The 14,719-nt window shown below is 29.4% G+C and overlaps 3 protein-coding genes across 6 annotated transcripts in view; 2 read left to right on the forward strand and 1 right to left on the reverse strand.

Moving 5' to 3' along the window:
* LOC119835556 (L-galactose dehydrogenase-like) overlaps positions 1–1,568 on the forward strand; it is a 6,163-nt gene extending 4,595 nt beyond the window's left edge. Inside the window, exons 5-7 of the mRNA XM_038360460.1 lie at positions 247–378; positions 718–890; positions 1,411–1,568. Coding sequence (XP_038216388.1) covers positions 247–378; positions 718–890; positions 1,411–1,498 — 393 coding nt within the window. The 3' untranslated portion in view covers positions 1,499–1,568. The remainder of the gene's footprint in view (positions 1–246; positions 379–717; positions 891–1,410) is intronic.
* Positions 1,569–2,235: 667 nt separating this feature from the next.
* LOC119835557 (galactosylgalactosylxylosylprotein 3-beta-glucuronosyltransferase S-like) lies at positions 2,236–10,184 on the reverse strand. The gene is made up of 4 exons (XM_038360461.1): positions 9,828–10,184; positions 7,735–7,995; positions 6,980–7,250; positions 2,236–6,772 (listed from the first exon to the last, which is right to left on the reverse strand). Exons 1-4 carry the CDS (start codon positions 9,935–9,937, stop codon positions 6,362–6,364), a joined length of 1,053 nt encoding a protein of 350 aa, XP_038216389.1. The 5' UTR covers positions 9,938–10,184; the 3' UTR covers positions 2,236–6,361.
* A 1,343-nt stretch (positions 10,185–11,527) lies between these two features.
* The window catches only part of LOC119835539, a 33,438-nt gene continuing 30,246 nt past the window's right edge, over positions 11,528–14,719 (forward strand). For all 4 annotated transcript variants that reach the window (XM_038360434.1, XM_038360435.1, XM_038360436.1 and 1 more), the window contains exon 1: positions 11,528–11,720. The gene's annotated coding sequence lies outside the window, so the exon portion shown is untranslated. The remainder of the gene's footprint in view (positions 11,721–14,719) is intronic.

Consider the following 14,719-nt stretch of genomic DNA (forward strand, 5'->3'; position numbering starts at 1 on the left):
CTTATATCGTTCTAGATAGGTCACCTGGTGGTTCAAATGACCCGTAATTTTTTCAACATGGGCCTGTAGTCTATTAGATTAAAGCTTGACAATGAATATTCACATAAATACTTTCTCAGATAAATACTTAATCATACATGTTTAAGCATTTTGTAGAAATCTCACTATCTTAATCATAAATGTATTTATTCTACATATAATTATCACATAACTTGCGTAATTATATACCCGCCCAATTTTTTTCAGGATAAAGGAATTGGTATAATTAACGCAGCGGCGACAGGTATGGGGCTGCTTACCAACAAAGGCCCTCAACCCTGGCATCCAGCAAGCGATGATATTAAAGCTATTTGTAAGAAAGCCTCAGAATTTTGTAAGGTAAATACAAAATAAATTTGTTTAATAAAAAATTAGCGGGCATGAATACATAAAAATATAAACATATATATGTTTATAAACAACAAGAAAATGTCCACTCGTTTCTCTTATCGAAATTAAAGTATATATCTACGTGTTTCAATAACATTTAAAAATACTTAAAAAATTGGATTAGACAGACGCTCCTCTATAAATTATAGGGAATTAATTAAAGTATAATATGTTTATTATATCTGTCGACTTATTTTAAAGACACAACTACGTTTTATCCTTCTTACTTAGTTGTTACTACGAGTTTGAAACCCCCACAAATATATTAAGAATTATTATTATTTACAGGAACATAATGTAGAACTAGCTAGAATAGCCACTTGGTTTACATTAAACCAACCAGGCATAGACACGAATATCTGTGGTTTCTACAGCATGGAACAAATGGTGGACACCCTTGGAGTCTTACAGGAAGGTTTAACAGATCACGAAAAGAAAATATTAGCCGAGGTTCAGATGAGGTAAGGAAAATGTATTTAAATTATGTCAGTGGATTTTGTGTTATTTGGTTCTCATATATACATAATTAATAATGTAAAGCCTATAAATAACTAGAATAAATCACCTTGTGAAATAATTAACAATGCAGTCTTAAGAGATATTCCCCATACTGGCAGTATCGTACAATTAGCACTCACTTATTATATAATTAGTAAATAAATAAACGTATTAATACTTGCAATGATATACAAGTCTGTGTCAAGGATATTTACGTAAAACGATTAGATTTAGGTATTATATTCATTTGTATATAATATCGATTAATGTTTACCTTAGGATAAGTTTAGCGTAGTTGAATGTCCACTCTCTTGGATAAAAAAGGATATAAAGGACAACTTTATTAATACATCAGGTTTCATAGCTATTGATAGACATGGTATACTGCAGTGAATAACAATGTAAATATAAATGAAAGCGACATTTAAATTTAAATGAATATCTTACATTAAACGTTATTTATTCTTTCTCTATTATTTGCAGATATTTTGATAAGATCACTTTACATTGGGACGATGTTGAATTACCCGCCCACAAAGCCAAGCTAAATGAATTAAAAGGAAATCAATAGCCCACCAAAGTTATGTGTATTATATTTTTGTATTTGAGATTAAAGTATCTTTTTAAAATAAAAGTCATAATATTTCATGATTTTTTTTATTTTTGGTAACACGGAAAAATTACACACTATACCTATTTTATAGTCATTATTACTTATCTATGGCCCTAATTTAATAGTGTAATGTTCGGCGACAGGGGCGTAGACAGAGTGGAGAAGATACACAAAGTTACAGGGAATAGAAGCCCTATCCGAAATAATTAAAATAATTAGAAACAAAAATATTTCTGATTATCCTTTTTTTAAAACGTATGGGTTATATTATGTATACTTTGGTATACTTTTGGCTGTAATATTTTCATGAACCTCTCCGAAACTAAAATCTGACTACGCCCGTGGTCAACGACATTTATTAGACAACAAATTCACTAAAATCCTATTTTCTTGCAAAATAAAAAAATTCTGTGTAAAAACATAATTATATTATATCTGTATACTTTTACATATACGTATTACTAGTGTATTTTTAACAAACAAAGTCAATTAACAATAATCATAACCCTTTAAGAGTACATTTTAGACGATTAACACAATGCCACGCACCTCGCAGCGCAGCGTGTGAACGCGTGTTTTAACGTTGCTTGTTAATTCTCCATTTACAGTATAGAAAACACGCCCAGTCCAACACACAGAAAACGCATTCACGCGCGTTCGTTCACATCACGCAAACTACAAAAACTAAAAAAACCCTGACTGAATGTGATTCGGAAGAGCAGCGGCGACTTTCAATTAAAGAGTCAAATGCCGCCGTGAATCTACAAAATGCGCGTGAGCGCGTTCAGAACCCGCACGATGATGCAGATCCGCACTCCTGCAAGTACGTGCGAAGGTGCGTTGATACGCAGCTTGCAGCGCGATGCGTGGCAGTGTGTATTAACACGCTTAAATAATCGCCCTACTAATTGTATATTGCTTGAAAAAATTAGAGAAAAGATCTTTATTATGTTCTCTAAGCAACGGCAAGATACAAAATAAACTAGACAAGCTATGAATCAACCTACACCAAAAAACTACACAATATATGTACGTCAACAAAACTTGTTATACCATTGGCAATAATAGTACTTAATGTAGTGGATTCATCATGGTACTTATTAAATCTTCTATTTTCATTTCGAGAGCACTTTATCGATACAAATTTGTCTCTCTTAATACCTTGACAATGAACTATTCTCTAACATAGCTTTGTTAATATAAGTTTAATTTTAGCAACCTACAGGTGTAACTACAAATTAAAACTGCAACTTATTTAATTATCATTTAAGAATAAAACATCTGACAACAAAAGAGGCACAACGAACAATACTAAAGCTTCCGTATTTAAAATAATATGCACAATCAACCTTTGTAGAGACCTTTATAAGTACCACTGTGTTTTCATAATTATAGTTACCTATATATAAATTGGACTTCGAATATGTAATGGCAACCGTAATATATTAAATGGCTGTAAATTCATAGCCTTAATGGTTTTTGTGTTAAATAATTAGAAAAAAAATGAACACAGTAATCTTCGAAAAGTACCTTCTATATAAATATTTCCACATATTTTATCCCTAATATGTTAGTTAATGCAAGTACTGAGCAAATTTATGATCTTAATTGTGCGTCTTCCATTATTATTTATGACATAGTGTCAGTAATTGTTTTAACATAGTGAAAGATAATTCATTTTATTGTACATAAATAATAATATATTTGAGAAATTAAAAATCTGACGAATTTTTAACAATTTAAGTTCTTCATAACATTAATATAACAATAAAATAATTGCACATACCTAATAAACGTATGTACCTTTAATTTACATGCATTAATTGTCCTTAATTTATTGTTCATACATTGGTCGCATGTTACGTCAAATCTTTTACAATTAATTGGTCGCAACACTGCACAAGATTAAAATTAAATATTTACAAATAACATTAAATATCGGATATCAGATAATATTTCCAATGATTCCAATTATAAAACATATATCACAACACGTGTTACCCGACAGAAACTAAATACAAATAATGATAGTTTGCTGGCTTTTATTCTTGTTTTAGTTCTTTTGCAATGCACGTTGCATTTCTAATAATATCACTAAAAGAGATCAATAAATTAAAGAATAAAGTAACATAGACAAAAAGATAAAAGCTAGGCTTGCTCATTACAAGCCCAAAAAGAGCTAAAGTTAAAATAATATTCCACCTATTTTCAACACAACAACACCCTTTAAACTTAAAATGTGAACTTATAATAAGGTCAACAAACTTAGGTTATTGTTACAAATATAAATTCACTGGATGTTTTACAAAATATTGCACTGTATGATTACAGAATACATATTTAAAACACGTAGTTTTTAGTAGGTTATATAAACTAAAATAAAAATTTTATTGCACTAAAATTGAGATTAATAGTGTAGGTGATAAATAATAATATTGTCTATTGCTATGCAACAAAATTCAGATCAATTTCTAACTAGAAGTTCCACAAAATAGAGTATTGTGTTCAATAAAGCTTGACATTAAGCTCGTTTTAACAAATTCTGCGCTTTATTTTAAATAAATAAAAATTACTTGACGCGTTTGTCAGTTGTGAAAACTCAAATTTCGAAAAACATTATTTGGGGAAAAGGTACATAACATTCCTGTATAATAGAACATTAAGAATAAGGAACAGTAAACATTTGGACTGAATCATTTAGCGGTCACCATTATTTTAGACGAAAGAACATACTGAAAAATATTCCCATAAAACAATATGTGGGACGCAAAATATAGCTCGCAAAATAACTTCTGGTGAGCGTATTTTCTTGTGGCATATGGCCATACAAATATATATTGAGAATAATAAAAAACGTTTATTGTAATTTCACAAAAACACATCTAAAGTATACAGCCTCTCTGTAAAATCATAAAAATAATGATTGGTCACAGTTTTAAGTGCTTTGACTTAGCTTTCCTTCAGTTTTACTGTGTATTTTCGGTAATACGAATTAAAATCAGAATTAATTGATGCCGTGCTGTTGATGTCTATTTTATAGACTATGGGGATGAAAGAATGAAAGATAGAAAAGTGGTCTAAACGAAATGATCCTTCAGAAAGCAAAATAAATTCTTAGACCACGCAAAAAATGTCAAGATAATAATCGTATGGTGGTCTATCTGATATGATGACAAGAATTATATAAATGTAACACATAACATTTAGTTAACAGGCGCTTATGCCAACAGACCTGTCGACCGCCCTTGTGGATTTAGCGTATTAGAACGAAAAATAAAAATGTTAAATAAAGTCGTCAAATTAAATAAGAATTTTAAAGGTGGCTATAGACTGGATTATTCACTTGTACGTACAACAGATAGTTATCGTAATTTTTGTTTATTTAGATTCGATAATCACCCTTCGAATAAAATAGATGTTTTCTTACAAACTGAATTAAACCATCAAGCGTATTGTTATACCAGTATTCCACCATTCGATATTGATTTCAAAGAAAATCGATTTGAAGGGTTCCATAACAATTTTTGTATAACCAAACGCAAGGAAATAATTTACAATAAGATGTAAGACTATCACATAATTCATGGCATGTGTAAATGCTGCAAGTCGTACCTACAACTGAGCAAAACATTCTCAATAACAAAGATTTTATGAGATTCATATCAATTATCAGTTTGAGACAACAAAAAATAAAAAAATGTTCAATCATGGACACAGCTATCACAATGTTATCGAAAAAGTCAATTTGACTACTGAGTTTCCAATTTTACACCCGAGCTGCCCTTAACCAGATTTTCGATCATACAATTTTACAAATGATAATAAGTTGTATATATATTTGTTAATTCAATTGAATTCAATTTCAATTGAAATACAAAAAAATCAATCTCATTAAAATGCCTAAATATAAGTTCAATAGGAATCAAAATTAGAATAATTTTAATGCCATTATAAAACATTTTAATATTTTCATGCAATTATATTATATGTTAACAATAATTATTAGAAGAACTATCTTATTCTTCAATGATCAATATAATTAGAACTGTTGTGGTAGATATATTGGATATATTCATACCAATTATATTTATGTAGTCCTAATATAATATCGTAGTTTAGAACATTGTTAAAATAAATAAAAAATGTTAAGAAAACCTAACGACTATTTAACCTTCTCCCATTAAATAGTTCGGGCCAACTGAACAAAAGTTGGATGAGTCAGCTAATGTTAAATACAAATCAAAAAAAGACTACATTAAGTCCCTTGATAACTATTCATTTAAAAAAATATCTTTGCCATTGTTCTATAGTACACAACAAAATTAATTTAGTGTATATCAGACTAGTATAAGAGAAAAGGGACCTTATTGTATAAATACATATTTGAAAACCTATCTAACATCACACTTGATTTCACTGTTTATAATTTATTCCTATTAGATCTATGTTCACACAACCTATCTACTTATCTACAAACAAATATCTGATCGGTATAGAAGGTAATGTGTAATATAATAATATGGTAATTTTCTAGAGTTAAGAATAATACTTATAAATATATATATGAAAACCAATGCAATCAAAGCACAATATTTTGGATGGACTATTTTCATAATACATATATAAATATAATATAGTTCCATCAGTACACACAGCATTACCTATTATTGTGCTTGATATAATTTTGCTGTACTAGAATAGGCAAAAAGCTTAAGACCTGAAATATATTCGTTTTCAAATCTATTATAGTATTATGTACTGCATTAGCTGCTGTAACATAAACGTTGGCTAAGATTAGATTATTTTGGATAAACACGTGATTTATTCTAGACCAGCTAGTGTTTCATACGATTTCCTATTCCTTGTTATATAAGGTTTAGTCCCATTAGTCTCGCTGATAGCAGCCATGCCGAGCCTATTTGTTTCTTTAAGCAAATTCGCGAAATTTCTATAAGCAGGAACACTATCGAGTTTTTTAATATCCAGTTTTAAAATAGGCTTTTTATACTTAACAGTTTTCGTATGCCAGACCAGTACCCGGGAACAGTTTGCGGCCAGTGGCTCTATATCTTCCATTTTCAAGCCAATGCTAACTAGGAATCTGTCCTCTTCATGCCCAGCGATATATGGCATGTTAGCCGATGGTTTCAGGTACTCGATGTTCACCGCGAACCCAGCCATGTCAACAGCAAATAATCTAGATCCGGGCCAGGAATCAAAGAAACCAACAACCTGGAAGGATAAATACATAGCTTTATTAATGTTTTAGTCCAGAAAAGAATTTCAAAAAATACTTTATTAAGGATCAAAAAATTGATTAAACATATGTATAAAAAAATTATTACTGAGAATACATTCATTTACAATCTTTCTTATTTCACTTTCATTTACTTTCAACTTAAATACCTTTACTACAATTAATATAACATTAGAAGATACCTTCCCATCCTTCACAACAGGGGAAGAAACACCATAATCACCAATCAGACCCACAGGGAACATTGACACCTTCTTGGTCAGTCTAATTTCGTCAAACAGCTGTAGGTCCACTGTGTTATCATCATCCCCAAAGTAGAGGACTCCTTCATTCACATTCTCTTGTAACCAAGTCAGTGCTGCACGTCTGTTAGATACTCCACGAGGGAAATTAGTTCCTTTGTATAAGTATGGCTTTGGACTAGACAGATGAGTATATGGCAGGCCTGTTCGTCTAAAAAAGATAGTTTTTATAAAATTTCTATAATAACTAAGCTTTTCTTATTTAATGTATTTTAGAATTATTAACCTTAGGTTTCATAAATAATATATATCTAGATAAAAATTAAAAGATAGGGTTTGGTATCTATCAGTAAATTGTGTACTAGCCATTAAAATTTATAAAAATGCGGACAGGATTTTAGAAAAAAACATGTATACTTTATATATTCAAACATATACCTAATTGTTGCATGTATAAAAATATTATATTAAACTGTCTATTTAAAAAAATCTATGTACATTTTCACGTCACATGAATTATTATCATTTATTACAAGCATTTCTTACAGCATTAATGAAGTGGTTTTTAAATTATTGTGCAAAATTTATACATTCCATCGCACATTCCCCTTTATACTGTTTTTATGGAATTTATGAATACATATCGCAAGGACATTAATTTAAAAAAAATATGATGAAAATAAGTTTGAACTTACCTAAGTATCTTAGAGACTTCTTCAGAACAAATAGGTTGGTCATCAGCTACAATCCAATGTAGCCTTGGTACATGCATAAGTGTATATGCAAGCCTAGTGAGTTCAGGCACCTGCTCCGGCCGAGGGTATGTTGGAGTTACATAGTATATCATCTTTAAGTCGGTGCTGTTGGTAATATGCTGGCGCTCATCATTGTAATTCAAATGGCATAGCTTGTTCTTCACAGCAATTGGAATGCTTCTAGTATCCAATGATGATAAACTGGAAACAAAAATAAAACACTATTGCACACTGAACATATGATAATTTAAAATTAATGAAAAGAAATTGTGGTGAGTGGGCATAGTTGACAATATTTATATTATTTAATGGTATTTAAAAATTGTCATCTAAGATTTGATTTTGATTGCCAATGAAAAAAAAAATTGTAGAGATAACGTCTTTGCAAATGTGTTACCAGTTTATAGGAACATTGTACTTTTCAGAGGATAAAGAAATAATAGACAAGAGAAAGTAAGAATAGACTGGGTAGGGTGACGAAACGGCTGCAGTAGTATTTGCATGCTACTATTTTAAGCCAATCCTCTGTGGTACTTCACCTATGCAGTACCAATACCTAATAGCTTCCCCAGTGTAAGCTGGTCTAATAAGTGCCCAAGTTCCCACATTAAGAAAAACAAAGACAATATAATTCAACATTATAATATTTGAAATGCAGGTTATAAAATCAAAAACAAGTGCAAAGTAAAAGCGTCTCTGGATTATTTAATTACTATAAATCACCTAGCAGACGCAAGACATATTGCATAACGTTCAATTCCATTTTTAGTTAATGGCAATTTTGCTTTGTACGATTCTGCCAGTAACTGCATAATATCAGAATTGATAAATGAAAATAAGATACTCACTGTCTATTGTTAATTATACATAAATTCCTAGCCAACCCAGCAAGCACTGGATGATTGATTGATTATGTTTCATTTGCACCAATAAAAAAGAATAAATACAAACCTATTCTGTGACTACAACCACCTACAACGATCAAAAGCTATGTACCCTACTCAAGGTAAGGGCCACTTAAGGTTCGGAAACAAGTTGGCAGGATGCCCTTCACTATACGAAACAAAATACAGGTAGACAAACATTTGTCACAATTACACTCAACCAATTAGATAACCTCGGACTTCAAAATCGACAAGTCGGGGTTTGAGACCGGGCGAGTGTGCAGGAATAAATAGATATAGATAACATCACCACTGCTTAAAAAGGGGAAGGAAACATTGTGAGGAAACCAGTATGTCCAAGAATCAAAAGTTCAACGACATGTGACATCTGCCAACCCGCACATGGCCAGCGTGGTGGATTATGGCCTGAACCCTCATACGAGACCTGTGTCCCATCAATGGGAACATGAGGGCTGATGATGAATTTGTTTCTTAAATTTCTCAAAGATACTATAGTAGTGTGGTCATTTGCTAATGCGAAAATAGTAACAACATCTACAACAATTGTAATGTGCAATCTCAGAGATTTGAATACTATTTGTTAGTATTATTTGGTATTTAACTTGTTTTTTAGCATATCTTAAAAGAGTTCTGTATAAAAAAAAATTGAGGGGGCTTTTTTTAGATTGCGCTAACTTCAAATCTTCAAACAAAAACTTATGCTGAATTAAATTTTTTTCAGTTCATAATAAAATTCCTAGTCATGTAATAATGCTTAAAAAATACTTATTACAAAATAAACTAGATATAACTAATAATGAAATTTACAATAACACCGTCCATGCAAATCATAGGAAATACATTTTTGTCTATTTCATAAAGTCCATGCTCGCCAAAACCACTGCCCTATTAATAATACCATTCAGAAATTAAACAATTCAATCCACAGGAAATCCGCAAGTAGCAGTATAATCCAAATCAACAAGGAAATAACAAAACAACATTATATGAGTAATACATAATACTTTTAGTGTTAAGATCACAATGCATACTGCTTTATAAAAGTATGGAGAATATGCAAATAAGTAAATACTTATAACAAATATTGTTCCCAAAACCATATATATAAAAAGGAGTTCATAAACTTGCCTTAATAATTCAACGCTGGTCCAGGAAAACAAAAACCAAATTACACTTATTGTAATACCCATGGCAAAAATATTTTTAAACAATTTACAGTATCTCATTGTACGCTGCATTAATTCAATTTATTAATAAGTATCGAACATAGAAAAGCTGAATTTTACACATTGTATTATAATTTTCAAAACTACATTCCCTTATTGTAATATAAAATTATCTATATCAGGTTTCCAGATAATATTTAAACTACGTTGAATACTATATTAAATTAATTCAACGAAAATGAGTCGGTAATTAGACGAAAATTACACGGGTGAACAAGATCTCTCATTTTTATATGAACTTTTGAGTATTGACATAGATCAATTGTGAAAATTCTATGTCAATTGTCAATAATAAATGACATTATAGTTTGACATTTAGCCAATAACACAATTGCGGACAATGGAAATTCATAGAGAATAGGTGTTTAGAGTATTTTAGGAATGATAGGTACAGACCTATTGTGACTTTAGATATGAATGTAATAGAGTGGTAGGTAATGATTATTATTATCAGTCTTCTTCAAATCAATTAATTTTGCTTGGAATAAGACAACTAGGGTACCTAATGAATTAGATTTTTATCAATTTTTTTATAGAAATCTCTTAAAAGAGTATACATATAGGCATTTTTTTGTAAAATATTTATTATATTGAGCATTAATTAAATTTATGCCCTGTTTAAAATAATACGTATTAAAGACACACAATGTAAATTCAACTTGAGATATACTGGAACAATATGCGTGAAATGTCACTAGAAGTTCAAATTACACAAATTACACTTATTAATGTGTTAATATTTAATATTGGTTTATTATTGTACCCTACAAAACATTCATAATTAATTATATAACTAAATTTTCTAAAACATAACATCTTTTAAGTAACGATATTTTGTTATTTAAGTATTCGCGCCGACTAAATGTTGTCCAATTAGTATCCAAGTAGGAACCTATTCCAGATTTTGGAGAGCTCTAAAAAGTGCTTTTGAAAAAAAATTAGCCTCTTAAAAAAATTGTTACAAAATGTTCGTTTCGTTGGTGTGTAACCTAACTTATACTTACCTTCTGTGGAAACTTGCTGATATTCTTACAATAATAAAAAAGCACAGTTACAATAAAATAGTAAGCCCTAATCTATACCTAGATTAGGACTTACTACTTTATTTATACAGACATTATAATATAGGAGCATTAAATGTCGATTCAAATAATTTAGCCATGTTGCAGATCTACGAATGTTTGATATTGTTAAAGTAACAATTTTGTAATTATATATGCTATTTGGGTTGCTTTAAAATATAACCCACTACCTACGACTTTAATGTAACAATTATTAATATGTATGAATGCGTTTGTATATTTCCATAATATTATTTTCCATGCATCAGTGTAATAAAAATATTCATCTTATGCTGTCAGTGCTGAGCAAAACTAAATTCTCCTAAAGTTTGTATGAAATAAAAAATCAATACGTGTGGGACATGCGTACAAAAAGTTTGTTGGAATGAGATTCGGCGTCGATTCTAATTTCAACGTAGACTTTATAAAAAAATAAATATCTGGACTAGTAAAAAAAATCAAATACCTATATATGTATCATTTTCACTAAATATTTGAATATCTAAATTGATTTGGGAACTATTTTATTTCGTGTTATGTTGGCTGTATTGATTTCGATGTCAACAACTTCAGAGTGGTGGTGCGATAGTATTGCGCGTAGTGTTATTGTTTTGTGGAAAAAAATTGTGAAACTTAACTAAATTCTATATTATTTTATGAACATTTTCATATAGTTTGAATCTTTGTTTGTTAATATTTATTTTTTTGTGTGGAATATGTCATTCTTCGTTGAGGTAAGTTGAAATAAAACGCTACATCAACATCGGCATAGGGCGGTACAATTTTATCGAAAATGAAAGCATTTCTTTGTGAAACATGTCTTTTATCACTAACAATAATAATAAATCATTAAGAAACGTTATATGGTGAATAACTGTATACATTTATGTGAATATAGTCTGGTTCGAAAGGTTTTTAGACCATTTCGTATATTATGCATCCTCCATATTTTACTGCTACGTGCATGGTACCAACTATATAATACGAGTAGCTATAGCTTTCATCATAATGCCTTTTTGCTTTTAAAGTTCAAATTACTAATATAAATTGGTATATTATTGTTTATTTCGTTGTTTTTATGGGTTTGTTATAAATTTTTCGTATATTTTACTAATATTATACGGAATATTTCCGAGGTATGTAGGGTGCGTACCCTTTTTTAGTTTCGCAAATAATCGAATTTCGTATATTTTCACAATCAAAACTCTTGAATAAGGGACATTCGGAATACTTTACCATTATTTAATTTAAGCCTTTTAATGAGTAGACGTACTTTTGCGTGCTTCGTGATCTCAAAAATTTGGGCCATTAAAAATCTTTAGCAGATAAGACAAAGGTCACTGACCATGCAGTTACTAGTGATGTTTGTTTTTTCACAAAAAAGTGGTAAAACGAAACACCTAAATTATTAAAGATTATTTTTTTTTTTTACAAAATTATTTGTTATATTTGCAAGTCTTTTCACTTATATTTTCAAGACCAAAAGAAATCCTCTTAGTTAATTCTTCATAGTTAAACAACATTTTTGGTCAATAGATATAATATTACTACTTGATGATGACCATCAATAAATTTGTGTGAAACTTAAAATAAAAATGTATATATATATACACATATATAACAAATATGAATGTTTTAAGAAAAATGTCTATATAGAAATAAGTAATCGTGGCAATTTAATCTTATTTTGCATATTTTAATAGTTAGCGTGAGCATATCAGAAATAAAATTTAACTAATATTTTTAAGGATGCCAAACACCTTCGTAAATAGATCCCAGTGTATTTAGAATGAATTTAACAAACATGATGTTGTACCCTTAAATCAGTATAAAATAGTGGGTCGTCTGTTGATACCGACCATCAGAATCCATGAACATGTACAAAGGCCTTATGTCTCTGCAATTTGATTGCCAACCTTGAAGGAAAAGTGAAAAAATACAATAAGGAGAATAAAGAAAAGGATTAGGTCTCCTAAAATATATTCATTAGATTTTCATATTAAATAGTAGTTTTCTGTCCAGAGTTGCTCGCATGTGGTCACAGGAAAAAAATATAGAGGTTTTAACTGCATCGTTCCTATTCGCAATGAATTTCACGAGATAAAGTTGTCCTATGTCCTCGTTGTATTGATCTTCACCCTTTCAGGTTTAAAATCATCTTTGTACCAAATACTATCCAATTTGCTAACACAGTGTAGGCATGAAAGTTTAACATTTAAATTTATGAAATTATTAGTTATATTGTTCTTTAAATCATATTAGTTATGCAACAAATTATTAGCGTATATTCATTATATATCTCATACGAATCAAACTGGGATTTGCAATTTATATATAATATACATTTTTTTAAAGATGTACTTGCTTATTTCAATACAAAAATAGTTTAAAAATTCAATAGGGAGTTATTATTCAGTAATTTTTCTATACAATAGGGAGTTATTATTCTTCGAAATTTGAAAGAGGATTCTTCGTTTTATAATTGATTTTGCCTTATCTAAAGAAAGATTCTATGTTTTGATCCAATTTTAAGTACCTGAAGGAATTAAAAAAAACATTAAAACTGATAGTTTTTTATTGATATATATAATATGTTTGTGTAACACATATACAACTTATACTATAAAATAATATGGCTTTTTAATAAAATTATTTCAAACTTGATATATATTGAAATTATATATCATAAATAGGTATTTATATTTATAATAAATATTGAATATTATTGAATCCTGCAAATTATAATAAAACTGCCAACGTTTTTGGTAGAACACGGAAGCTGCTGTCCTATTCTTTGGTTTTTTAGGTTGAAAATGCATCATTTATGCTAAACTTGCACAACTGTCTCTAACAAAAATTGCTACAGAGATATGTTGAGAGATATAAAACATTATATATTTTTATCTACTAAATACATTATATAATAGAGTGTGTGTGAAGCACTCATTAATTATTTTTCTCTGATTAAGCTTTTAAATTAACAATGAGTCATTGCACAGTATTTTTTAACAACCTTTGAGAGTTAAATGTAGGATTTTCACTTTTCACAATTATAGAACATCTACTATGGCTTGTGTGAATGAATACTCCAGACTAAGATGTATAAAATATATAGTATAGTATTATAGTATTATGTAGTATATCTGGTATAGTAACCATTTAAAAATAAATTCTGATTATATCTATCAATATATAAAACATAATATGTAAATGTGAGGTCCTGTTTAGGTTGATTTGTTTACTATTTAATGAATGTAAACATATATCATAAGAGCATAGAGTTATATGAGTATATAGTTCATATCTTTACACCCAATACTATTGTTTAGAAGTAAGAATTGAAATTCAATATGCCTACATAGTGAGTATTTGACACTTTATTTGTGTTGATCATGTTTGATGGCCAAATGTTTAAGTGTACAATATTATAGTTAAATAGTAGTGAAGTGTAGTGCAAAAAAATTAATCAAGATATTAGAATTACATCAACCTAGGCAGTTGTTAATTTTTATGTAAGGTACATACTACTTGATATTGATTTTATAAGGCTTTGCTTTCCTGTAGTTTTTCAAAATTGAAATCATTATTATTGTTGACCTCCTTTTATATAAAACTCTATGACCACAATAGATATTAAGCTTCAATTCGTAATTTTTTATGTTTATATTCAATAAACACTATAGTAAATGAATACCATATCAAAATCCATTCAATGCTTTTTACGAATTTGTTC

The sequence above is a fragment of the Zerene cesonia genome, chromosome Z (genome assembly GCF_012273895.1).
Source record: "Zerene cesonia ecotype Mississippi chromosome Z, Zerene_cesonia_1.1, whole genome shotgun sequence".
NCBI classification, from domain to species: domain Eukaryota; kingdom Metazoa; phylum Arthropoda; class Insecta; order Lepidoptera; family Pieridae; genus Zerene; species Zerene cesonia.

Bases quoted from the DNA above. Each gene is read 5' to 3' on its own strand.
- LOC119835557 (XM_038360461.1), bottom strand. From the start codon at position 9,937: ATGCAGCGTACAATGAGATACTGTAAATTGTTTAAAAATATTTTTGCC. The intron at 7,996-9,827 runs GCAAGTTTATGA...TTTTGTTTCCAG, and splicing joins ACCAGCGTTGAATTATTAAG to TTTATCATCATTGGATACTA. The intron at 7,251-7,734 runs GTAAGTTCAAAC...TATCTTTTTTAG, and splicing joins GAAGTCTCTAAGATACTTAG to ACGAACAGGCCTGCCATATA.